The following is a 25,762-nucleotide window of genomic DNA, read 5'->3' on the forward strand; positions in this document are numbered from 1 at the left end:
CTCCGAGATTCACAAAGTCAAACTTAAGTGACAGCAAGATGTGGGGTCAGGAGTTGACTATACTCATGAAGCTTTGTTTCTTTCAGCGACAGTGGGAGGCTCATGGCCTTTCTCTGGTGGGCAGGTACAGTGAACCACCCAAGCACAGAGGTCAACGGGAGAACGACCGACCTGAGTTGGAAGCCTGCTCTCATTTCCTGCCTCTGTTACAAAGCATGCAGTAAAGAGCGTGGGACTCAGTGGGCCCCTGTATGGACAATGAAGAAGCTGGTTGAGAGCTCTCAAAGGTCCATCCAGCTATGTTTCTGTGACCAAGGCTTCCCCTTCATGAGACCTTGTTCTGGAGAGTCCTTCCTTCCTACTTTTTTTTTTTTTTTTATAGATAGAGCAGCTCTGTTAAGGCTTGAAGCTTGGAATGAAAGCAAACTTGGCGTCAAACCCTTGTTCTGACCACTTACTTACTATGTGTCCTTGGAAAGGTTCGTTGTTTGTGAAATGGATCTTATAATAGTAACCACCTCATAGGACTGTTGGAAGGATTGACATGAGTCTAATGTTAGTATCCACCTCATTTGTTACGTTGATTATATGAGACAATGGACATAAAACTTGTCTACTGTCAGGCGAGGTGGTGCACTCCTGTAATCCCAATGACTCAGGACTGAGGCAGGAGGATGGCAAGTTCAAAGTCAGCTTCAGTAATGGCAAGGTGCTAAGCTACTCAATGAGACCCTGTCTCTAAATAAAATACAAAAATAGGACAGAAGAAGATCTACAAGCGATCAACATATATATGAAAAAATGTTCAACATCTCTAGTAATAAGAGAAATGCAAATCAAAACTACCCTAAGATTGCATCTCACCCCAATTAGAATGGCTATTAACAAGAATACAAGCAACAATACGTGTTGTCAAGGATGTGGGGAAAAAGGTACACTCATACATTGTTGGTGGGGTTGTAAATTAGTGCAGCCACTCTGGAAACCAGTGTGATTCCTTAGAAAACTTGGAATGGAATTACCATTTGACCCAGCTATCCCACTCCTTGGCCTATACCCAAAGGACTTAAAATCAGCATATTACAAAGATGCAGCCACATCAATGTTCATAGCTGCTCAATTCACAATAGCAAGATTGTGGAACCAAACTAGATGCCCTTCAGTTGATGAATGGATAAAGAAACTGTGGTATAGCTGCACAATGGAATATTACTCAGTCATAAAGAAGAATAAAATTATGGCATTTGTAGGTAAATGGATGGAGTTGGAAAATATCGTCTAAGTGATCTAAGCCAACCCCAAAAAACCAAAGGTCCAATGATCTCTCTGATAAGTGGATGATGATACATAATGGGGGTGGGAGGGAGGCAGGAATGGAGGAAGGAAGGATTGTACAGAGGAAAAGAGGGGTGAGGAGGAGGTGGGGGGAAAGAAAAATAACAGAATGAGACAAATATCATTACCTATGTGCAGGTTTGATTACACAAATGGTGCGATTCTACTTTGAGTACAGTCAGAGAAACAACAGTTGTATCCCATTTGTGTACAACAAATCAAAATAAATAAACTTTAAAAAGGGAAAAAAAAACAAAAAATAGGGCTGTGGATGTGGCTCAGTGGTTGAGTGCCCGTGAGTTCAACCCCAGTACCCCTCAACAAAAAAGAGCTGGGTTGTAACTCTATGGTAGAGCACCCCTGAGTTCAAAAAGGAAAAAAAGAAGAAAAAAAAAAATCATGATTACTTCTGATTCCTCTGAATTTAGCTTAAGAAGTCAATTTAAAAATGTACTATGGACATATTTTTTCAGTCATAAAATAATAAGTAACAATTAAAATTTCAAACATCATAGAAATGTTTCCTAAGTGATAGTCCCTCAGAGTCCCAATGGAAAAAAAAAGGCTCTATTAATATAGTATATGTCCTTTAAATTTTTTCCGTGCATATACAAATTTCATTAGGACAAAGAGATTAAGTGGCTTTAAATTAACAATAAATGCTAAGGAGAGGAAAATTTGCACACTGTATGATTCAAAGTATCTGAAAAGGCAAAACTATAGAGTCAGTATAAAGATCAATATTTGCCTTGGGTTTGGGGAAGGGAAGGGAGGTAGGGATAAATTGGTGAAGCATTGATTTTTTTAGAACAGTGAAACTATTGTGTATGATATTGTAATAAGGGATACATGTCATTACACATTTGTCAAAACCCACAGAATGTACAACACAAACAATGCACCCTAATGTAATTAGTGGAATTCAGTTAATAATAATGCACAGTATCAATACTGACTCACAGTTACAACAAATGTACCACACGAATGCATGATATTAATAACAGGGAACTATGAGGGGGATAGAGGGTTTAAGGAAACCCTGTACTTTCTGCTAAACTTTTCTTTTTTTTTTTTTTTTTTTTTTGGTGGTGCTGGGGATTGAACCCAGGACCTTGTGCATGCTAGGCAAGCACTCTACCAACTGAGCTATAACCCCAGCCCTAAACTTTTCATTAAAACTAAAACTGGCGAAGAAAATAAGTCTGTATTTTTAAAAAAATGCTGTATGTGTGTATATGTATATACAGATATATATATATATATAACTATAAATTACAATTTCAATTGCAAAATAAGGGCATACTATTTCACAAAATACTTTTTCAAATTTGCAATTTATTTTGTACATATTCACATAACATACAGTTAATTAATTCTTTATGACAGCTATTGGTGACTCTATTTGCAGATTTGCCATAAGGTATTAATCTATCCCTGATCACTAATATCTCCAGACCAGTCCATATTCTTTAATTGCATGCTTTCATAGTGGCCTGTACTTCTTCACTGAAAATAAATAATATTTAATTAAATTATTGGAATGATTTGTCATTGACTCTGTGTGTATGTGTGTTGTTTTGTTTTTTGAAACAGGGTCTTGAACTCCTGGGCTCAAGCGATCCTCCTTCCTCAGCCTCCCAGGTAGCTGGGATTAGAGGTGCACACCACCATGCCCAGCTTATTGATTTCATTTGTAATTTCAGATTAAATGTGCAATAAAGTAATGAGTTGTGTAATTTGTCATTCGATGTCTGTGTTTCCTGCTGAGATATGGACTTGGTGAGAGTCTTCCATCAAGGTTAGATCTGTCCCAATCTTGTTCACCACTATGTCCCCAGAGCCTAGTGCTGCAACTACTCTATAAGTTAGTCAGTTTAATGTTGAGTGTATGAATCACGAAACATCAAAAATATCATAAAAGAACCTATTTTCCAAATTTTAAAAAAAAGTGTAGATTTTTTTTCAAACAAAAATACCTAAGACCAAAAAGCGGTTATTTAAAAACTCGCTTTAATATACCTCTATAATTATAAGGAAATAATAAATGTTAGGAGCTGGGGTGCAGTTCAGTGGTACAGTATTTGCCTCCCATGTGCAAGGTCTTGGGTTCAATCCCCAGAACTGCAAAAAAAAAAAAAAACCAAAAAAGTTCTTTGGGGGAAAGATGAAATTGTAACATAAGTCCACTTTAAATGAAAGATTCAGGCCTATTGGGCTTTACTTTGTAACTTTTCAAAAATTATTTGATCTTCATTATAGTTCAACTATGTATGGTTTTGTGTATATGGCATACTATTTCAGTTACTCTATTTTTTTCTCAAGAAAACAAGATTGGGATTAGGAGCAAAGCTCAGTGATACTGAGTGTTATGTGAGATTTTTGGGTTCAGCACCAGCCTGTGCACACCCCACACACACACACACACACACACACACACACACACACACACCCAAGATTAAACAGTAAATGTTTTAAACTGGTTTTGGAATACAAAGTAATACAGAAAAGGGCACAGGCTGCAAGTCTTTGGTTCAAGAAATTTCCGTAGACTCGATGTACTTACATAACCAGACTCAGATCAAGAAACCATACAACATCAGTACCTCAGAACCCCCAGGCCCACTGACTAAATTGTCATTTATGAAGTTATTTGTTTCAGTTGTAGCAGCAAATTGATCTTTGGTGATAGTATTGATGTGCTTTTTATTTATTTATTTATTTTTTTTGGTGCTGGGAATTGAATCCAGGGTTCTCTGCTTGCTACGCATACACTCCACAAGCCCTGAACTGCACCCCTAGTCATAATATACATCTCATATGAATGTATTTAAGCCACATTTGTATATATCCATATGTATTATGGCACTGGGTCCATACCGGAGCTTTCCTACTAAATTTCCTTCACTATTATGTATTTTAAAGACAGGTCAATAGAGATAAATAGAAGATCCCTCACGTCATGGATAGCTAAAATTAAAATCACTGATTACCCTGCACATTCTTTGAGGTTTTTAGATAGTGCCAAAAGCCAGCCATGCAAGTCACCAAAACAGCTGAGGACTCTGTGTAACAAGTCAGTGACGAAGATGATCCAGGGCCACAGGCTATTATTAGGATGAGAATGTGCTAGATGTGTAAACAGACGATTAAATAATCCCCTTGGACGATGAAGGAGAATAGGAAAACTGATATGAGTGGCTGGCACTTTATCTCTCCAAACTGTACTAGTCACAGTCCAAATCAAGCGTCAGTCCTTGTTCATGTTGCTCTGGGGTTTGGGCTCCACCGCTGGCTTCCTGGGCAGAGTCAAGCTGCCAGTGGCTGTGTGTCTATGAGTGAACTCAATTCACTGCTCTTCATAAAGTGCTCCCTGAGGAAGAAAGGAAGAAATGCAGGTAACTCCCGGGAAAGTTCCAGAGACTTCGGTAAGCACACACCCTTCTTTTCCTCAGATATTTTGTCACGTTTTACTTTGACTTCAAATGTGATTGCTATATTATTAGGTTTTTTTTTAAAAGTGTCAGAAATGACACAGCACTTTCATGATTTCATTTGGGTGATAATTAACATCTCACATTTGAAGGCCCGAGTCTGAAAGACAAGCATCTGTCAGCAGTATAAATGGAATCAAAAGCAGATGCTAACGCAACTCTCCAGGGAAACAAAAAAATCAAGCACATGACAAATCTGTGGTACAATTTGAAATATGATCAGTCTTTGCTCCAGTTCCCAACATAGAGTTCCTAAGCCCCCTGAGTGACCAGGGTGATAGACACATCTTTTGCTGTAATATTTGGTGTTCATGCAAAGTTGTTGAGACCCTCAGAATTTCCTGAGTGATAGCAGGGTTTTTGTTTCAAGCCCTTTGGATCATATTCAAGTTTATACTAATAGCTGACTTAACATAGGACCCTTCGATAGACTCAGGGTGGGGTCAGTCACCAAAAAGTCCAGGTGGCCAGAGTATTAGAGGATCAGAAGCTTCAGCATCATACATCAGCCTCCAGGGAAGAGGGGGATGCCGGAGATCAAACTCCACAACAACCCTTGGACAATGAGATTTGATGAACTTTTAGGTTGAACATGTGGAGGTGCATCCAGAGAAAGCAGGGAAGTTTCATGCCTCCTGCATACCTAACCCTACCCTTCTCTTCATCTGGCTATTCATCTGTATCTTTTATAATATCCTTTATAATGAACCAGCAAATAAGTGTTTTCCTGAATTCTATAAGCCATTCTAGCAAATTAATCAAACGCAAAGAGCAGGCTGCAGGAACCCCAGGTTATAGCCAGTCCGTCAGGAATGTTGGTGGTCCAGACTTGCAATTGGCATGTAAAGTGGGCACAGTCTTGTGGGACTGAGCCCTCTACCTGTGAGCTGTTTCCAGATAGTGTCAGAATTGAATTCCAGGACACCCACTTGTTGCCTGCTGGGTAATTGCTTGTTGTGTGTGGGAAACTCCCACACACCTGGTCATAGAAGCCTTCTGTGTTGCATTGAGCATATGAGTCAAAAGGAAAAAACAGTTTGTTTTTCCCTTAACTCAAATAAAAAGCATTTTTAAAAGGTAATAGTCCTAAATGTACCAAATAATTACAAATTTGACTTTCTTTTGTAAGACTTTGTCAACAAAGTGCCAGTGAATAAGAGAAATAGTCTAAGATAAAATAAAGTTCTACATAAATCTGAAGCATAACAATACTTAAAAAAAATAATCAACTTCTTGAGTGACAGGCATTTTTGCGTACTTTTCTCATTTTATGCTTATGATGATGCAGTGCATAAGTTACTGTTATGATTTGATAACTCAGGACACTGGATTAAGTGACTCACTCTCTGTCACACATCTGGTAGAAGAGAAAGAAACACTGAACTGAAGTCTATTTTGACTCCAAAGATTGTTTTCTTAAATAGCATGTTCTAGAAAATAACTACATATTCTTTCAGCTCAATTATCCTACAAACTTTGGCCTGAATGTGAATGATAATGTGAAAGAAGGTCAAAGTCAAAAGTTGGTAGTACCTTTTAGGTTCAGACATAGTGCCAAATGTACCTCATGGATGTTCTCATTGAATCCTGCAGCAACCAGTTTCCCAGAAGTGTACCCAAGGTCAAAGATAAGAGGTAGAGAGGGGGTGTTGAACCCAGGTCTGCCAGTCTAACTTTCCCACATAGATTTCTATACAGATGAAGTACTAAATATACAGACCTGGGTAATTTATAAAGTCTTATTCAGTGTAGGTTGTAGAGATTGGGGGATCCAAATTTAAAGGACTGGATCTGTTCAGGTCCTTCTTGCTGATACGGACTTTCTGCAGGGAGGACAGGACATCACGTGGCAAGGCAGAGCAGGTGTGCTAATTGGGTCTCTCTTTTTCTTCTCATAAAGCCATTAATGCCACATGAGGGCTCCATCTTCATGACCTTATCTGATCCTAATTAACTTCCAAAGCCCCCCCCTCAAAATACCATTAGCATATATCACTTTGAGGATAGTTTTGGTAGGAACATTCAAACCATGACTTTTGGTGGGAGCATTCAAATTATAGCACTAGATTTTGTGTCCATGTTGTAAGAACAATCCTTGGGGACCTTGGAATCACAAAGTTATCTCTGGCCAAATGTACAGGAACCCCTATTACTGTGGGTTCAGGGCATGAGTATAAATGGAGGCATGCCTGCCATATGACGAAATATTTAAATATAAACCAAGCTAATACCTTGTTACACAGGTGATGTTCTATCTTCCTACCTCAGTGAAATATCTTTATGATGATCTGGAAGGTCAGGTTTGATTTCTAATTCTCCAGCTTCTTGGCATTACAAGCCACAGAGCCTGACTGCACAGGGTCACACTGGCCCCCCTCTTACCGTGGCATGAAGGATCTTAGTCTATCAGAGCTCTGTGCTAAGCATTACCCACTAGGGCTCTGCTCCTGAGAAGAGGGACTCAAAGAAGTTGGAGCAAACTCTGCAAACCATATTGAGGCTATTTGGTCAGGAAATTTGGAGGTCCAGGGGGAGTTTGGAGCATGGTCTAGAAAGGTGAAATATGCATGCTGGGTGGGCCCATCTTTTGGTTTCATTTCCTCACCAGAGGCTACAGTTGCAGGAAAATCAGAGCCAAGTCCACCTATGTATAAGACCTCTCCTGCTGGGACCTGTGGACAGAAGGTACTACCACTTGTGGTCTCAGAGCCAAAATTCAAAGTATTCTTTAAACAGTCAAGGTTACTTTTTTGTTTTGTTTTGGTTTTGGTAGCAGGGATTGAACCCAGGGGTACTTATCCCCAGTCCTTTTAATTTTTTATTTTGAAACAAGTTCTTGCTAAATTGCTTAGGGTCTCCCTAAGTTGCTGAGGCTGGCTTTGAACAATGTTACTTTTTAAAATAAACTCCAGTCTTTTAACTTTGCCTAGTTTCCAAAACATTAACATTTACCCAGCGCTTAAATTGTAGCAGTAATTCTTTTTTGTTTGTTTGTTTTGTTTTAAATCTTAAATTTTTTATTTGAAGACATAATTTTTAATTTGAAAAACAGCTACTTGAAAACGTAGTTGGAAACAATGTGCTTTAAAATGTGTTATCAATTGTTGCTTTATTAATTGTACAAAATTATAAGATTTATAGTTATACCAGATAAAAATAAGCCAGTGCTTTTCTGGTCTCTTCTATCTTCCTAGCATAAAAAAAATCCTTCCTAGCATAAAGGATTAAAGGATTCTTTCATCCTTTTTTTCCCCTCTTCACAATTATCTTTCACCTCACACTACTCCAAAGTCCCCCTAACCACTTTCCCCCAAATAACAGAAGACAATTCTCCCCCAAACCTTGGCTTCCTTCCTCTGGTTTTCTGCCCTCCACTCCCTTCTTCCTTTCTTCTCTCCCCCTCACTTCTCCTTTCTCTCCTAGCTTTTTATTTTGGGAACCCATTTAGCCTTCCTTAAGAAAAATTCCTCTTCTTCCAGTTCGGTTCCACTCACCTTCGGACTTCATATTACAGATACTTCTAACCAAGGAGAAGAGGACTATTTGGGGTAGAGAGACAGGAAGAGGAGGTGAGGGAGGCAGAGGGCATATTCTCTGGGTTAGGATGTTGGGTGGGAGGTTGGGGGTAGAGAGTGGATATGGAAAGAAAGACCAACTTTTTTTTTTTTTTTTTTTCCAGGAACCTAAAAGAAATCCCAAAATAACAATCAAGTAGATTCAGAGTAAATTAAATGCATTTTCTTTTCTTTGGGGAAAGGATACACTGAAAATTTAACTTGTAGAATTGAAACTCAGGGAAATCATTTTAAATGTACATGTTGACTTGCAAGAAATGTTTGTGCTTTTACTGTTCCATTGGATTTCTTACCCACTGTGTGCTTTTTGAATGTTTGTTTTATTTTTTAAAAATGAGAACCAAAAAAAAAAAAATCATTCTTAAAAGGCAGATGTACTTTTAACACTGCAGGATGCACAGCTTGGGCAATCCAAAGTACATATTACTAGCTGTACAACATTGGGAGAAAGTATTCACAGAAACTTCAGTGTGTCTTCAGTTCGAGTGATTGGGGGTTTTTCTTTTGCATTTTGAACATTTTTTCAAATAACTACCAGATTTTGATTGCATTGGCACATAGCTTTCTAGAATGTCAATATTTTAAATAATAACATCATTGTTCTTAAGATATGAGCTATCAGAGGTGGATGTTTTAATAAGTGAGCTTGCTCTCTTACCGAGCTATTTTTTTCTTCCAGGAAACAACTCTGGAATATGATTTTTGAATGATATTAAGAAAATAAGATTTAATCAATAGGCATATGATTTGTTGATAAAATTTTAAGAATATTTTAATTACAATAAATAAGGGATATCTGCCTTGTTTTAAAGTTTTTAACCTGCATTTTGAGGGAAATCTTGTGTATCTGTTGTAGGTTTCTTAGGAAACTGCTAGAACAAGGATATTTGATTCCTGAAAAATGAAGCCAAAGGCAATGTTTTTCGGTATTTTTAAGTACAAAGTTCTTTAGCTTCATCAGGATAGTGTTGCTGTTGAGGGTTGTTTAGTTAATTCTAGAGTCAGCGGTAATATATATTTGCATCAGCTATTTTAGGCCTGTAATTTTGCAATAACTAGACCTTAAGATGTGAATGCGCAGTGGTTCACATATGAATCATCCTTACACTTCTTTCTAAGATCAGTTTCTGCAGTTTTGAACTGGATCTCTGCCAGAAATGACACTCAGTGGGTAGGTGAATTTTGAGACCTTTTATCCCACTACATGGACCATGGTCAAAAAAGTTTTAAAACATGACCCTAAAATATTCAAGACTTGGCATCTTCATTGTTGTTTGGGAAGTCTGATAAATGTTAAGAGGTATCAACAATGCTTAGAGCCCTGTAGTAATTGTCCCCTAAATTTGGTACTAATCATATCCTTTCAAATACTATATTTAATTTTGGGCTTTGCATCTAAAAGAAGACGGAAAACTTGGAGAGAGTTTAAAGGAAAGCCATAAAAATGATTAAAGGTTTGGGCAACAAGCCCCTTGAGGAAAGCTTAAAGAGGTTTTGCTTATTCTGTCTGTGACAGAGAGCTCAAATTTGATGAAAGTTTTCAATGGAAGGGAAGCTACTATCTCTGCTACAATGTAGAGAGAGATGAAGTTAAATATCAAATACTCTGACAATGCAATGATTTATCCAAAAGCCCCATAAAAAAGCCATTGGTAAAGTACCATTAGAAATAGGGTAGATTTTGCTGGGTGCAGTGGTGTACACCTATAATCCCAGCGGCTCAGGACACTGAGGCAGGAAGATCACTAGTTCAAAGCCAGCCTCAGCAACTTAGCAAGGCCCTAAGCAACTCAGCAAGACCTCTAAATAAAGTTTAAAAAAGGACTGAGGATTGTGGAACCAACCTAGATGCCCTTCAATGGATGAATGGATAAAGAAACTGTGGTATATATATACAATGGACTATTATTCAGCCATAAAAAATAATAAAATTATGGAATTTGCAGATGAATGGATGAAATTGGAGAATATCATTCTAAGTGAGATAAGCCAATCTCAAAAAACTGAAGGACAAATGATCTTGCTGATAAGCGGATGATGACACATAATGGGGAGTGGGAGGGGGGCAAGAATGGAGGAAGGAGTCCTGTATAGAGGGATAAGAGGGGTGGGAGGGTTGGGGGGGAAAAATAACAGAATGAATCAGAAACTGTTACCCTAGGTAAATGTATGATTACTAAAACGGTATGCCTCTACTTCATGTACAAACAGAGAAACAAGATGTATTCCATTTGTTTACAATAAAAATGAATTAAAAAAAAAGTTCTGGGGATGTGGCTTAATGGTTAAACACCCTGGGTTCAATCCCAATCCCTCATTCCAAAAAGAGAAAGAAAGAAAGAAAGGGGGGGGGGGAGGGAAGGAGGGAGGGAAGAAGGAAAGAGGGTAAAGAAGGAAGAAAGATTTAAAAAACAGATCTACCATATGATCCAACTCTCTCACTCTTGTATATTATCTGGATCAAAATCAGCATACTGAAGAGACACCCTATGCCCATGTTTATTCACCATTGTTAAGATATGCAATCAGCCTAGATGCCCATCAACAGATGAATGGATGAATACAACGTGCACATATATACAATGGAGTATTGTTCATCCATAAAGAACAATGAAATCCTGTCATTTCCAGCCAAATGGATGCAACTGGAGGACATTATGTTACGTGATGAGATAAACCACACATGTTCATTCTCATGTAAATGTGAGAGCTCATGAAAAGCTGACCTGAAAGTAGAAGAGTTATGACTAGAAATTGGAAAAGGTGGGGGCAGGAAGGAGGGTGGATTAGGGAGGTTGCATTTGATCAGTGCATGCCATAAACATCTTTGGAAACAGCATACTGAACCCCATTAATAGGTGCAATTAATACACGCTTAAGAAGCAAGTAAGAAAGAAAAGGGGTTGATTTTCAATGGCCAGGTAGAAGAGAGCTTTCACTTACCTGACAAAAAATACAGTCAATGTCTTCTTGAAATTTCTTTTTTCTCATGATCCTAGAATCATTTCCCTTTGTATAAGTGACTGGCTAATGCTGTGCTATAAATTCCAACCTCAAAGTACTGTTTAAGATCTCAGACAAGCCCTGGGAATATAGATGAGTAATAATTGTGATGGTGATCTCCTAAAAGTGATTCAATAATGATAATGATAATATTGATGAAGGTAAGGAAGAGTCCATCCAGTTCCATCCATTCCATCCATGTTTAGACCAATTCATTTATTATTAGAAAACATAATCTCCTCAATTGCAGCTTGGCTTCATTGGTATATCTCTAAGACTTGGGGCCGGGTACAGTGGTGCATGCCTGAAATCCCAGCAGCTGAGGCAGGAGGATCACAAGTTCAAGACCAGACTCAGCAACTTAGCAAGGTCCTACACAACTCAGTGAGACCCTATCGCTAAATAAAATATTTTTTTAAAGGGCTGGGGATGTGGCTCAGTGGTTAAGTACCCCTAGATTCAATTCCCAGTACCAAAAATAAAAAATAGAGACCAGTAAAATCATAGGAAATTATGCTTATTAAAGTATTTGCTTATTGCTAAAGACAAGGTTTATGTCCCTGTTCCCCAAATTTGTATGTTGAAATTCTAATCCTAAAGTGATAGTACTAAGGTACTACCTTGGGAAGTGATAAGATAATCAGGGCAGAGAGTCACCAATGGGATTTAGTTACTGTGGTATAACAGGAGACTCGTTTGGTGTTTCTCCCTGGTTCCTGGTACAGAATCCCTAAAACCCTGAGTTAATATGAGTGTGTCTTTCACTATTTAGACTTTGACCCTAAATAGACTCAGGATGAAACTGCTCACAGAAAGACCAAATAATTAATGCATAAGAGGGTCAGAATTTTCAACATCAAGGCAACTTCCAGGAAGAGTGTGGGAGTGGAAGACCACTGGAGGTTTAGCTTTATAAATTACTCAGACAATGAGATTTGATGAACTTCCAAGTTGCCGATTCCGTGTAGGTGCAGGGAGGGTGGGACACCCAGAGAGGGCACGGTGGAAGCTCACCTCCTACACGGCACACTGCGCATTTCTTCATTTGACTCCTCATCTGTAACTCTTAAGTACCCTCCGTAATAAATTAGGAACCATAAACCGTGTTTCAGTTAATTCTGAGCCATCTTAGCAAACTAATTAAACCTGCGGCAGGGTCACAGGAAATTCCAATTTAGAACCTGCCCTTTGAAAGTACTAGAGGCCTGAACTTATGGTTGGCATCTGAAGTAGGCCCAGTCTTGAGCATGAGATCTTAGCTGTGTATCTGAAATTATGTCCAGATAGAGAATGTCAGAAATTTTTTGAATTGTAGGACATCCAGTTGGTGTCCACTGCAGAATTGCTTGGTGGTGGGGACCCACACATCTGGTCACAGAAGTGTGCCATATTGAATATGAGATTAGAGAGAAAAATACAAGTTTTTTTTCCCTTTGTCTTTAAAAAAGGAGCCTCTCCTGCCCATTTGACCATGTGAGGACCCAGTGAAAAGGTGCCATCTATGACCCAAGAAGTTAGTCCTTGCCAGACATTGAATCTGTTGGTGCCTTGATCATGGACTTAGCAGCTTCCAAAACTGTGAGAAATAAATTTCTACTGTTCAGAACCCATCCACTGTACAGTATTTTGTTAAAATAGCCCAAATGGACTAAAACAATTATGATGTCCAAAACACCATTATGGTAATTTTAATAGTGAAGAAAAAAGTATCCACAATTACAGTGTCATGGCTAACATGTTCCTTTAGAGTCCTTTTCTTGATATTTATTTTGATCATGTGTACTCTCAATAACTTTGTAGAATCACCCAGGTACAGATAATAAGCTGTATAAACATGCCCACAAGTGTTCATTCATTGTGTAAGCAAAAGAAAATAACTGTATTTTGAGCTTTTGCTTGGTATTGGGAAGGTTTCAAGTGAGAGTCTGTAAATAACATCCCTGTCCTCACAAAAGCAGAAAACACATTAAAAAAACAAATTTTACTTGCTAGTAGGACTATGCAGTTTATTATATTGAGTAAATTTTTCCTAAACTTTTTATACACTAAGGATTCTAGGGAAGCAATAACAGCAAGCAAAGGAAATTTGAGATTTCATTTTAAATACTGCTTTTTTTTTTCCTCGGGGCTAGGAATTGAACCTAGGGCCTTAGTACATGCAAGGCAAGCACTCTACCAACTGAGTTACATCCCCAGCCCCTTAAATACTGCTTTGACAATAGCACAAGTATATTTGCCAAACTTGATTAAACCCAAACCTAATAATGAAGAGATTAGTAGAGAAATCCAAAATATGGAACAATTGTTCAAAACTCTTGGGGGAAAAGTTATTAGCATAGGTATATTTTTTAAGGCAGGGAAATTATTCAAAATTAAGAATTTAAGATAAATAATATTAATAAGATAAACGCATGGTACAAATCTTGATTGGAACCTGGCTTAGGAAAAATAAAACTTAGTAATAAGACATTTTTTCAAACAGTTGAGGAAACTCAATATAAATTATATATCAGATGATATTATACAATTAATATTAATTTTCTTAAGCAGGAGAATTGTATTTTAATTGGTTATATAAAGTTTAACCTCAGTCTTACAAAATTCTTTCTCCCTGTCTTCCCCTCCATATGCGTGTATATGTATGACTGGTCAGCTGAATTGTTTTGGGCAAAATACAGAATAAAGAATCTGATAAGTGAGGAATATTCCAGATATGTGCATATGTATTATATATATATGTGTGTGTATACATGTATCTATGACTGTGTACATAGGTAGACATATTAAGCAAATGTATTTGAATATAAATTAATTTGAGTAAAGAATATGTGTTGATTGTACTGTTCTTTAACTTTCCTATGGTTCTTCAAATATTCACAATGAAAATAGCAGCAGGGGGCACATAAAATTGCTTCAAAACACTGCCAGTTAACAAACTCCAATAAATAATTAAGAATTTATCCAGTATTTGAATTAACAGTAAAAATAAATTTATTTTATAACCATATTCTCTTGTAGCCTGTCTTTTTTTCAATCTAATAATCACCATTCACAAAGTATTTACTTTAAACATTCCAGAAATTAGGAAATTAAGTGCTACAGAAATCAAATGCAAAGAAATAGGTACAAGTTGAGAATCCCTAAACCAAAAATCTAGAATCTGAAATGCTCCAAAATCTGAAACTTTTTGAGTACTAACTTGATGCCACAAGTGGAAAATTCCACATCTAACCGCATGTAATGGGTTGCAGTCAAAACACAGGCACACTAAAAATATTGTATAAAATTACCTTCAGGCTATGTGTGTAGAAGATGTAGATGAAACGAAAATGAATTTCATGTTTAGACTTGGGTCCCATCTCGAAGCTATCTCATTATGTATAATGCAAATCTTCCAAAATTCAGAATGGGGGAGGGATGAAATCTGGAAGTCTTTGGTCTCAAGCATTTCGGATAAGGAATATTCAGCCGGCACTATAGAAATTAAAATGTATAGTCATTGTGTCAGAATTCACAATTCTGTTTAATCCTGAGTTTTCAGAAATCACACTTGCCTGTGATCACATCTAATTGTAAAAAGTAAAAGTTAGAGACATCATTATAGAGATGCTTTGGGTTCCTCTTTTTTAAGGTATCAGATCATAAATCATAGGCTATAATTTCCTTAATTATTTTAATAATGCACAAAATTTATTTAAGCAGATTGCTTTTTTAGTAGATCCCATTAATACAATCTGTCACAATTTTAAAATATTTTTAATGTTCTGGTTTTTATCAAATGCTAATCATTAATGAAACTGTACCAATTTTAATTCTACTTTGCCAGCATTCGATTTTTTACTTGGTCCATCACAGTCTTCTCCATGTTCATTGTGATTTGCCAGATTGGTTGCAACTTGTATATTTTATGTTTAGATTAAAGAATCCTTCTGGAATGCTACAGACTTGTTTTGCTTTGCTGATTAAATTCTTTGTTGGATGTTTTGCACAAAGAATTCTGCTGGATCTCAAAGGGCTACACCCAGTGAATGCTTCAGACACAAGTTGAAGTAGCATTTTGTTTCTACTGGGAGTTACCTGAGTCACCAGATGACTTGTCAGGTCTTGAGAACCTGCTTGAGTAGAACAGGCTTGAGGTGTCAGAGCAACTGTGTGTGGCATGTTTTATGGCTTTTTCCTTGTGATATTCATGTTACAAGATTTCTTTGGAAAACATTCATATTACAACAATATTCAAATTTCTTTGCCTTGTCCTACAGGGATTTGATGATTTGGGAGAGTTGGGACTGTTAAAGTATTTCAAGGAACATGAAATGCAACCTTGCAATAAAAGCAAAACATCATTCAATGTCATAGGAGTGACCCTTTGTGATTTGCAAAGGGCTCTGAGTAATCACAGATATGTGGTCATTATGATGTGGTTTCTTCTGGCAGTTCAAGCCACAAGTCTTGAGCCATGGACACATTTGAAGTTAATTATTTGTTATGTAATACAATAGAGATCTGATTGGGGCATAAAAATTTCACGTGGAACTGTGTCCAGTAATTTCCACTGTGGTGCACATAAGGCTTTGGTGTCCTGCTGAAAGGTGGCAGGGAATCTGCTCATTAGCCCAACATCACTTTTCCCCATGGATTGTTTGACTTTAATGGATCATGAACAACTCAAAATGAATCAGTGAGCACACTCTTCCAAATGGAATTTTCACTCCTCTCATCTCTGCTTCTATGGTTCTTTGCCCTCTGTTATTACAGAACTGTGTGAGTTTTATTAATAGTTACATATGTGAGCTGGGCACAGTGGTGCATGCCTGTAATCCCCACTGCTCCGGAGGCTGAGGCAGGAGGATTGCAAGTTCAAAGCCAGCCTCATCAATTTAGCAAGGCCCTAAGCAACTCAGGGGGACTCTCTCAAAATTAAAACTTTCCAAAAGAAGGAGGAGGAGGAGGAGAAAAGGAAGGAAGGAAGGATGAAAGAAAGAAAAGGGGCTGGGGATGTGGCTCAGTGGTTGAGCACTTCTGGTTCATTCCCAGACACCAAATAAATAAATAAATAAACAAATAAATAAAAATAAAAGTTATATACCTGCCACTCCCCCATCAGGATCAGATGTTCATTGACATCAGGGACAGTATTTTATTTAATATTGTCTTCGATCAGAGGCTCTTGTACCCTACATCGTAGATAGAAATGGCTCAATAAATATCTTTTGGCTTATTAGCTGATTGGATAGAGAAAGAGAGGAAAGAGTAATCAACAATTAAATTCCAAGCAAAAGTATTCCTGGACAACTAAGGAAAGATGGAGAGGATGAATGCATTCTAGTGCCACCTAGAACAGCTTTAATTTCATTCCAATTGCTTATGAGCAAGTGAAAGTGACCCTTCAATGCCCTTGACCCCTTCCCTCTCTTGCTCCCTTCACCTTTGAGTTTTGCACTCTATGGCAGCAACTGGCTACTGAAGTTCCAAGACTGAGAGAAATACTCCCTGTAATCCAAGTAGGCCCAGAGGCCTATGGAAGGTATGTTTTTATCCATATTTTTAAAAATGGGTTATTTTCTGTTTAATCATGACTTCTAAATGGTGCTTTGGGAAAGTCAAGGCTGCATTTCTAAGAGAACAACAGCCTGCTAACATTGCCACCAAGTCTGTGTCCCTTAGTCCTGAGAGGTTCTCCCAGAGTCAGGCTTGACCCTTCTGCCTTGTTTCCTTGCAGAGGTAGGGATGCTTCTTGAAAGAAGATGTAGGTTACCAGAGAGCTTCTTCATTCCCTTCGTACCTATTCCTCCATACCTCCATGTGGATTTGCATTTCCAAGCCCCAAAGTATTCCTCAGCACCATTATATGGGGGACAATGACTGACAAATAATTAGACAATTCATTAACACCTTCGAGTATAACAGAACGTGTTTTAAAGTTTTTATTTTTATTTTATTTTTTAATAATACCTGCCACTTGGATTAACTTCATGGAGTCACAAGCCAACATTTCAGCCATAAAGACAAACATCAAGTTCCCAAAGCGCCTCCAAATAAGTATTATAACTGTGTTTCTTTTACGTAATTACTAGGATCATTCAGTTCCTATAAAAAGATTCCACTTTAAACACTTCATCCCACCCCAGCCCAACTCTGGACTACTCTGAAGGGCCATCCCAAGTTTGGAATGCTTTCCCAGGTCTTAGCACACACTTTTGTCTGGGGCTGGCCAGCCCTTGTATCCACAGGGTGACTTTGAGCCCAGACCGATCACATGGTACAAAGTGGGCCAATCAGATTTTTTTTCTCCTGGGAATTTGGAAGTGGGCTTTAGAAAGTTAGTCTCTACCTGCTAAACTGCAAGTATGAGGGGCCCATTCTTTTGTAAAGACTTGAGGAGTGAAATGAGATGCTTAGGAAGACAGGAATGAAGCAGAAGTTCAGAAAAGAAGCAAAGAAGAATGGAGGGCCAATCACGTAATTTGTTAGGTTCAGGGAAAAATGAAAGGCTGGGCTGGGCATGGTGGCACAGGCCTTTAATCCCAGTGGCTGGGGAGACTGAGGCAGGAGGATCATGAGTCCAAAGCCAGCCTCAGCAATTTAGTGAGGCCCTAAGCAATTCAGCAAAAAAAAAAGGGCTGGAGATGTGGTTCAGTGGTTCAGTGGTTAAGTTCCCCTGGGTACAAAAAAGAAAAAAGAAAGACAACTGAGGAGCTATAAAGTTTTATTTGCTATTTGATGTCATTCTAAATTTTTAAAATAATTATTAGCATGAAATTTACGGTTTATTTTTTGCAATGCCAAATGTTTTTCTTTTGGGGGAGGAATGCTTGAATTGCTTTATTGAGTCAGAGGGGATTAAAAATGTCTTCCTTTGACATTCTATAACCTGTTACCATTGCTTTTTTGTTTTTAGTTCTAAAACAAGTCGGGAAGTAATAATTATCAGTAAGGTACTGCTTTTAAAAGTTCTCATTTAATACTTCTCTGTTTTCTAGATATTCCACAGTAAGTGATTGTCATGCATCTCTATTGATATTTTTTAAAGTAGAGAAATAGAACCGGGTGTGGTGGCTCACACCTGTAATCCCAGGGATTAGGGAGGCTGAGACAGGAGGATTCAGAGTTCAGAGCCAGCCACAGCAACAGCGAGGTGCTAAGCAAATCAGTGAGACCCTGTCTCTAAATAAAATACAAAATAGTGCTGGGGATGTGGCTCAGTGGTTGAGGGCCCTAAGTTTGATATCCGGTAACCCCCGCCCCCAAAGAAAAAATAGAAACAGAGTAAAGGAAGGGGAGTACTGGGAGAGAGGAAGGAAGAGAAAGAGGAGTCTCTGGGAACCAAATTGGAGCTAATTAAATTTCCTGCATGTATGATTACGTCAAAATGAACACAACTATTATATATAACTACAATGCACTAATAAATTGATATTAAAAAAATAGAAACAATTCTTTATTTGTTTATTCATTGAGGAAACAGTAGCAGAAAAGCCTTTCCCTGGGACTCCTGCTTCTTGTTTATCTAAACTGCCTGTTTTTCTTTTCCTTTTTAATATTAAGATAATTCATATACCAGAGCACAATGCCAGTTTCAAATGAAACCACATAAACGTTGTCTTTTTTTTTTTTTTTTTTTTTGCGGTGTTGGAGATCAAACCCAGGGCCCTGTGCTTGTAAGGCAAGCACTTTACCGATTGAACTCTCTCCCCAGCTCCTAAACATTGTCTTGTGTGTAGAATCATTGAAGTGACACAGGCCCTATTTCGTAGCTCATACAGGATTACACATTTTGTCCTTACCAGAACCGTGTAAATGCTGCATAAAACTAACCCAATCATTTTTATCTAAATTTGTGAGATGTGCACATTCTGTCAATACTCTGCCTTTGGCTTACTGATCAGTAAGGAAGGACTAAAAGGAAAAGGAGCCCCTCAGAGGCCGATCTTTCCCTTTCTCATTTTCTATGCACGTGATTGGCTCATATGGTCAAGTGCTGTGACTAAAAAAAAGATGTTCTGGAGTTTTTTGGTCATTCATGGTTCTTAGGATACAGGAGGGGAGGTAAAACTTCTCTTCCCCTTCCTGGTCTCCGGCTGGGCCTAACAACTAAAGACAAAGACAGATTAACAGGAGAAAAAGCATACAAATTTTATTTAGTAGATTGTACATGGACATGAGAGAGCCCTCAAAGGTATTTAGGGCCAAAAGTTAATGACCCTGAGTTGTACAGAGTAGTGAACTGCAAAGATGTAAAAGAAGAAGGGTTTGGACCAGGGCACTTGATTGTTGAAAAGTGACTGGGAGGTTGAGGATTAGCTTAGATTCCTCTGGGCCTCAGGTTCCCACCTCTGCTAATGACAGTACCTTCCTTCTTCCTGGTGCCTGAGGGCACCTGTCACACAGGAGTTGTATCTCCTGTCAGGAAGAAAAAGCACCATCAGCATCTGTTCTTGCATCCACTCTCTTTCAAATGCCTTTAGCTCAAAATACACAGTATGTTAAAGCAGTGTATTTGGGGTAACACGGTCTGGACCTGGTCAACGCTGTTGCCTCTGTCTGTGTTGGAATCAAATCCAGGTTCTAGGGAAGTGTGGCCTCTCAAGGTGGTCAGTACTTCTGCCTACTCAGCCCTAGGCATAAGTACCTTGAGTCACTGTGCTAGCACAAGATTGAGTTCATCCCGTCCAGTCAATGAATCAAGAAGCAAGGTGGCTGAGACAGAAAGAACGAGCAAGCTTCATTAGCCACAGGTCTGTGTGTTAGAAGGTTATTGACTCTTACCTTTCAAGCCATCTTATCTCGCACCCTAAGAGAGAATATTTACATGATTTTTCAAGGCAAGGTGTGTGGGTCCCAGACAGGTGAGCACCTCAGTTCTCCAGTGTTTCAAACAGTAGCCTCTTCTGGAGAGTGGGCAAGCTATATCTTATCTCCTTCCCATAGGTCAGTGAGAGCTGCAGGCCATTAAATTCAAGAGCTCAATGCTCAAGATTTCTGTGTTGATTAGTGTGGCTTGTGTTAGTTTCTGTTGTGGTCAGGGCTTCTGGCAGGCATCACTCCCGGCGTGACCTCCTCCCAAAACTTAAGACCAGAAAGCATTTGGGAAAGGATGGTTGTGTGCATTTCTAGATAACTTCAGCAAGCATTCAATCTAAAGCTCACAGTGCAGGCAGAAGCAGAGAGGAACTTCTGAGAACTGGGTCCTGATTGGGGACGTATTTGTGCTTTCAACTCCCATGGAGACTATAAAATTCTGTCTTCCTGGGGGACCATGAACACAATATGACACCTGGGGTGTGGACAGAAACCCATAGCGGATAGTATTAAGTATGCGTCTCCTACTTCACCCAGGTGTCCTAGGGGCCTGTCGTGGGAGAAGATATTCCTCTGAAGTAGAGTCCAAGGGGTTCCCAGAGTGAAGGGGGAATTGACTCAGGCTCAGCAGAGTTCTTGGCATACATGACAGAAAAGAATTTCAGAATGTGCCTGTGGAAGGCAGAGTTATTTAGGAATGTCCACATCAGTTTTCCCTGCGCCTGCAAATCGCCTTCAAGAGTGTGGAGCCAAGGGCGTTGCTGGGTAGTTGCAATTGTTCCAAGGTGCTTTCTGCATTTTTAATGGCTCGTGAGCATTTCCTCTGAGACTGAGTCCCTGCCACTGGCCTCTCCCCTCAGGCCCATCAGATTTCACTTACGAAACACAAGTCCAGAAATATGCCCAGGGTGGGAACAGAGAAAGAGATGTGATGGCTTCTGAACTCTGGTGCCAAGGCCTTGCCTTGGAGGCTGGCACACGCGTTTCTTCCCGTTAGTTCCTCAGGACATTCTTATCAGGGAAAGGCTCAAGGCAGAATGAGCAGGCTCCCCAGTGTTCACTCAAGTTCTTAATGAAGTCGGTGCACACTCACGGTGGCCTCTGTGTTCCCACTTTGAAGAGTCTGAACACTGTCAGTCTGTGTCCAAGTGGAAAGCAGGAAAGCACTTCTGATGCCTTTTTGTGGTCTCTTGCTTCACCTTCTCCTACCCCAGGGGCTGGGAACATAGGGCCACTCTGCAGTAGACCAGGGGCATCTCGTTTAAGTGCAGAGAAAAAAAAAAAAAAAAATAGGTGTTCTCTGTGCTGTTCCACGCACTTGTCTCTTGGGTGGCGTCTGCACCCTTTGCATCCTTCTGTCAAGAATTATAAAACCAAGCACTGGAGCTCTGGAGCTAGTCATCTGGAGTTGACTCCCGTTTCTACTATTTGCTTACAGATCTACGGGCCTCATTTTTCTCATCTGTAAAATGGGAATACTAGTAGTCTTTCCCACATAGGGTTGTGGGGGGGATCTAAAAAGTCACTATATAGAGTGCTTAGAATCTCAAGTGATATTACTGCTGTAGATGTTTGCTATTTTTACCTTCCCCTTGAGCAAAAAGATCTTTATTCTTTTTATAGAAAAAATTAAACACATGCTAAGTAAAAGACTTTTAGTTGAAAACATTGCCAAGAAAAAAAAAAAAAAAATCAGTCCTAATTCCAGAGATTATCATTGCTCACTTTTGATAGAAATCTTAGCATTATTTTTTTCTTTCCTATGCACGTATATGTTCTTTTTCTTTTTTCCAAAACTGGGGTTAAATATACATATATCTTTGTAGCCTCATTTAATTTAATGATATGCTATGAATATTTTTATATTGTTACAAAATCATTTTAATGTCTGTATTTTATTTCCTGGCATAGATGTACAATAATTTATTAAATAAATCTCATTAAAGCTGTAGGGATCTTTACAGATCTTATCAAAAAGCTCCTTTACCAGAGGCCCCAGGGCTCCAAACAATAGATAAATTATCTCTATCTTTTGTTCTCATTTATTTAACCATCTCAAAGCACTGCTTTAAATTAGTAAGACCTGATTTCCACTTTATCTTCCCCTCAAGAGGTCAAATGCCTCTTTCCCCTTTCAGAAATCTGAGAGGAATCTCTGAGGATGTGACTGTGCTTGTGTGTATGTGGTCTGCATGGGTGTGTGGTGTGTATCTGTGTATGGGAGGGGTGTGTGTAGTGTGTGTTTATATGATCTAACAAGTTGGGAAAAACATTGATATTGCTCAAATCATTGTAAATTCCTACTCTAAAAATAAGAGAAAGATGCCAGGCACAGTGGCGCATGCCTGTAATCCCAGCGGCTCCAGAGGCTGAGGCAGAGGGACTGAGAGTTCAAAGCCAGCCTCAGCAACAACGAGGTGCTAAGCAACTCACTGAGACCCGGTCTCTAGATAAAATACAAAATAGGGCTGGGGATGTGGCTCACTGGTCGAGTGAACCTGCGGTCAATTCCCGGTACTGCCCCACCCCCGCTAAAAATAAATAAATAAATAAGAGAAAGGAAGGAAGGAGCTTGTTGTCTGCAGTGGTCACTGGTCCCAAACTAATCAGGTAGACAACTTTCTCTGGGGTGTTTGTACTTCTGGGGAACCCAGGCTAGCCCTGTCCCCTGGGTCTGAAATTGCTGATAAACTCACAAACTGTGAGTGAGTCAATATTGTCCCTGTGGGGAGGATGCTTCGGAAGGCATGACTTCACACAAACAATGAATTGCTGATACTGAGGGGTTTGACCATCTGCCAGAACGAGATATTTACATGTTTCACTTTAGTCATCTATTTAATAAGCATTTATTGATTGTCCTGCATGACTGGACACAGTGCTAGCTGTTAGGTATACCCAGAAGCTCTTGCTTTCAAGGAGCTGGTGATTTAGTAACCAACAGCCAGGAAGCTGTCATACATTCTGATAGAGTGTGAGCAGGCCCCACGATATTGTTACTGTCGGTTACCGGTGATAATGAGTTCAGCTTTCCCAGATGTGAAAATTGAACACCCAGAAATGCAGAGGCAAGCGTAGAACACAAGTTTTATTTAAGGAGTAGTAACAGACTTCTCTGCAGGGAAGGGGGCCCAGAGCTGGGTGCCCAGGTGAATCTTACTCTTCTTACAATTTCCAGGTGTCTTACATCTAATGGCCCCTGCCCGTGTGGCGAAAAGGCGGAAGAGGAGCAATTCAGGGGGAGCCGCCCAGGGAATACTCATTAATAATTCCCTGCTGGGAGGGACCATCTCCCCAGAGGCAGGTGACTTTTTGATTATGGTTAGGGCGAAGTGTCCTGAAGGTATTAACATTCCATTCCCTTCTGTGTTCTCAGCCAGACTGATTCATCTATCTACACTAACTGCCTGACCTTTGTTGGAGTTTCAATGTGGGATGTCCAAAGAGGAGAACCGCAGGCATGCAAATTGTAGTTGTTCGCCTGCAGTCTATACCACTTCCTCTTGTGCAGTGGGCCTAAGGGGATGGGACTGACACATCTCGCTGGGCATGGAGCAGCCCCCAGTCCCCTGGTCTGGGTTCAGGTGTTTCCATTCTGGTCATTGGCAGGTGAGAAGAGGATTTCTGAGAACTTAGGGAAATGAGATGTTCTTGCTCCCACTTATTTTTTTTTTTTTAATGAAATATAATTCAGAGCTGGAATGTAGCCTTTGAGTCACTTCTTTAAAAGCCCCCGTTCCTGCTGATGGGATAATCACAGCCTTTGGGAGAGGAGTCCCCTGTGTTTTTCACTTGCTAGCCAAGCAATAAACCTTCTTTTTCCTTTTTCTCGAAACTGTGTCCTCCTTATTGGATTGGCATCCGGGACAAGGACCGAGCTTTCGGCAACACCTATACTGGATATCTCATGTAAATGGAATCATACAGTATATGGGTTTTTCCTGTCTGGCTCCTTCCGGTTGGCATAATGCATCTAAGGTTCATTCTTGTTATGTTGAAGCCAGAATTAGGGACAGGCAGTTAGTGTAGAAATAGGGGATCAGGTCAGATTGAGGAAATGGGGGCCATGAAAGCCATCTGCCTCTGGAAGTTGGAGACCGCCCTGGGAGGATGGAATGTCAAGGATCTGCAGAGCCCATTGATAACCAAACTTACCTGCCCTTATCAAGGACTGCAAGCAAGGAGCTACTAATTAATGCTCCCTGGGCCCTTACCTGCCTGAATCACCTTGGCCTCCCCCTGCCCATCGTTTCTCACTTTATGCAAAACTGGGCCTAATCACATAGGCTGGAAGAAAAGAGATAAGGGGGAAAGAACGGGAGAATAAAACCTATAAAAAAGACAAGATTTGCTCAATCGGATGGATTCCCTTTGGGTCATCTTCTTCCACCTGGGAGAAGTCTGTTTTTACTTTTCTTTAATAAAGCTTACTTTCTACTCTACGCTTGCCACTGTGTGCTTCTGGCTATACTTCCATACCTGAGGAAGCAGGACTCATCACTGGTAAACGGCGGTATCAGTGTTATGGGGCACAACTTAAGAACAGACCAATCACCATGAGAAGTCCAAATTTGAGGGTCTTTATTAAGCCGGCTGCCTGACTGTCTCACACAATGCCCAGAATGGCTATTGGGAGAAGAACCCCGACCATAGGGTTGTAGGGTATTTTTTTTTACCATAAGTTAGTTCATCAATCATAAGTGTCTGTTACTATGATTTAAAATTACAAACTAACACCATGGGATCTAAAATCATTACCAGAGGGGGAAGTGGGTCAAAATGACCTTACTTAGGTACAAACTAAAGAATGGTTACTAACATCTAGACAATCACTGTTGACATGGTACATTGTTTAGGAAAACAGGAAACAAAAAGAGAACAATTTTTTTCATTATACAAGAATTGCCATTTTGTGTTGCCAAACATGCCATGCTAAGCAACTGTTGATGATATAGAGGTGGGGTGTTCCCATGGGAGAAGTATTTCCTACATAACATGGAGTCTCAGGGTAAAATGGAGTCTGTTTAGTCATTGCCCATATAGCCTGGCCTTTAACATTTCCATGGAGTCAAATATGTCAAACCATCACAGTTGCGGGATATTTCAAGATGTCATTCCTTGTTGTGGTGGGATAATACTCCACATGCTGGTTATCTAGTCATCAGTTGATAGATATTTGGTTCATTTTCACTTTGGGGCTATAATGAATGATGCTGCTATGAATATTTATGTATACGCTTTTGTGTGTACATATCTTTTCAGTTCTCTTGCGTAGGTACTTAAGAGTGGAATTGCTGGGTCATTTGATGAATCTGTGTTTAACTATTTGAGGAACTGCAGCCTGGTTTCCTAAAGTGACTGTATCATTTTACATTCCCACCAACAATGTGCAGGTTTAATAATTTCCCTGTATCCACATCGGCTCTTGTCACTGCCTGTCTTTTGAGTATGGCCACCCCAGTATGTGTGAAGTGGCATCTCACATGGTGTTAATTGACACTTCCCTAATGATTAATGATGATGAACATCTCTTTATGTGCTTACAGGTGGTGTGTACAT

At 39.4% G+C, this 25,762-nt stretch overlaps 1 protein-coding gene across 1 annotated transcript in view; it reads left to right on the forward strand.

Annotated features, from left to right (window-relative positions):
* The first annotated feature begins 4,425 nt into the window (after positions 1 to 4,425).
* The window catches only part of LOC306641275 (uncharacterized protein C10orf67, mitochondrial), a 169,159-nt gene continuing 147,822 nt past the window's right edge, over positions 4,426 to 25,762 (forward strand). The window contains exon 1 of the mRNA XM_079106336.1: positions 4,426 to 4,760. Coding sequence (XP_078962462.1) covers positions 4,725 to 4,760 — 36 coding nt within the window. The 5' untranslated portion in view covers positions 4,426 to 4,724. The remainder of the gene's footprint in view (positions 4,761 to 25,762) is intronic.

The sequence above is a fragment of the Sciurus vulgaris genome (assembly GCF_902686455.1).
Source record: "Sciurus vulgaris genome assembly, chromosome: 12".
Lineage (NCBI taxonomy): Eukaryota > Metazoa > Chordata > Mammalia > Rodentia > Sciuridae > Sciurus > Sciurus vulgaris.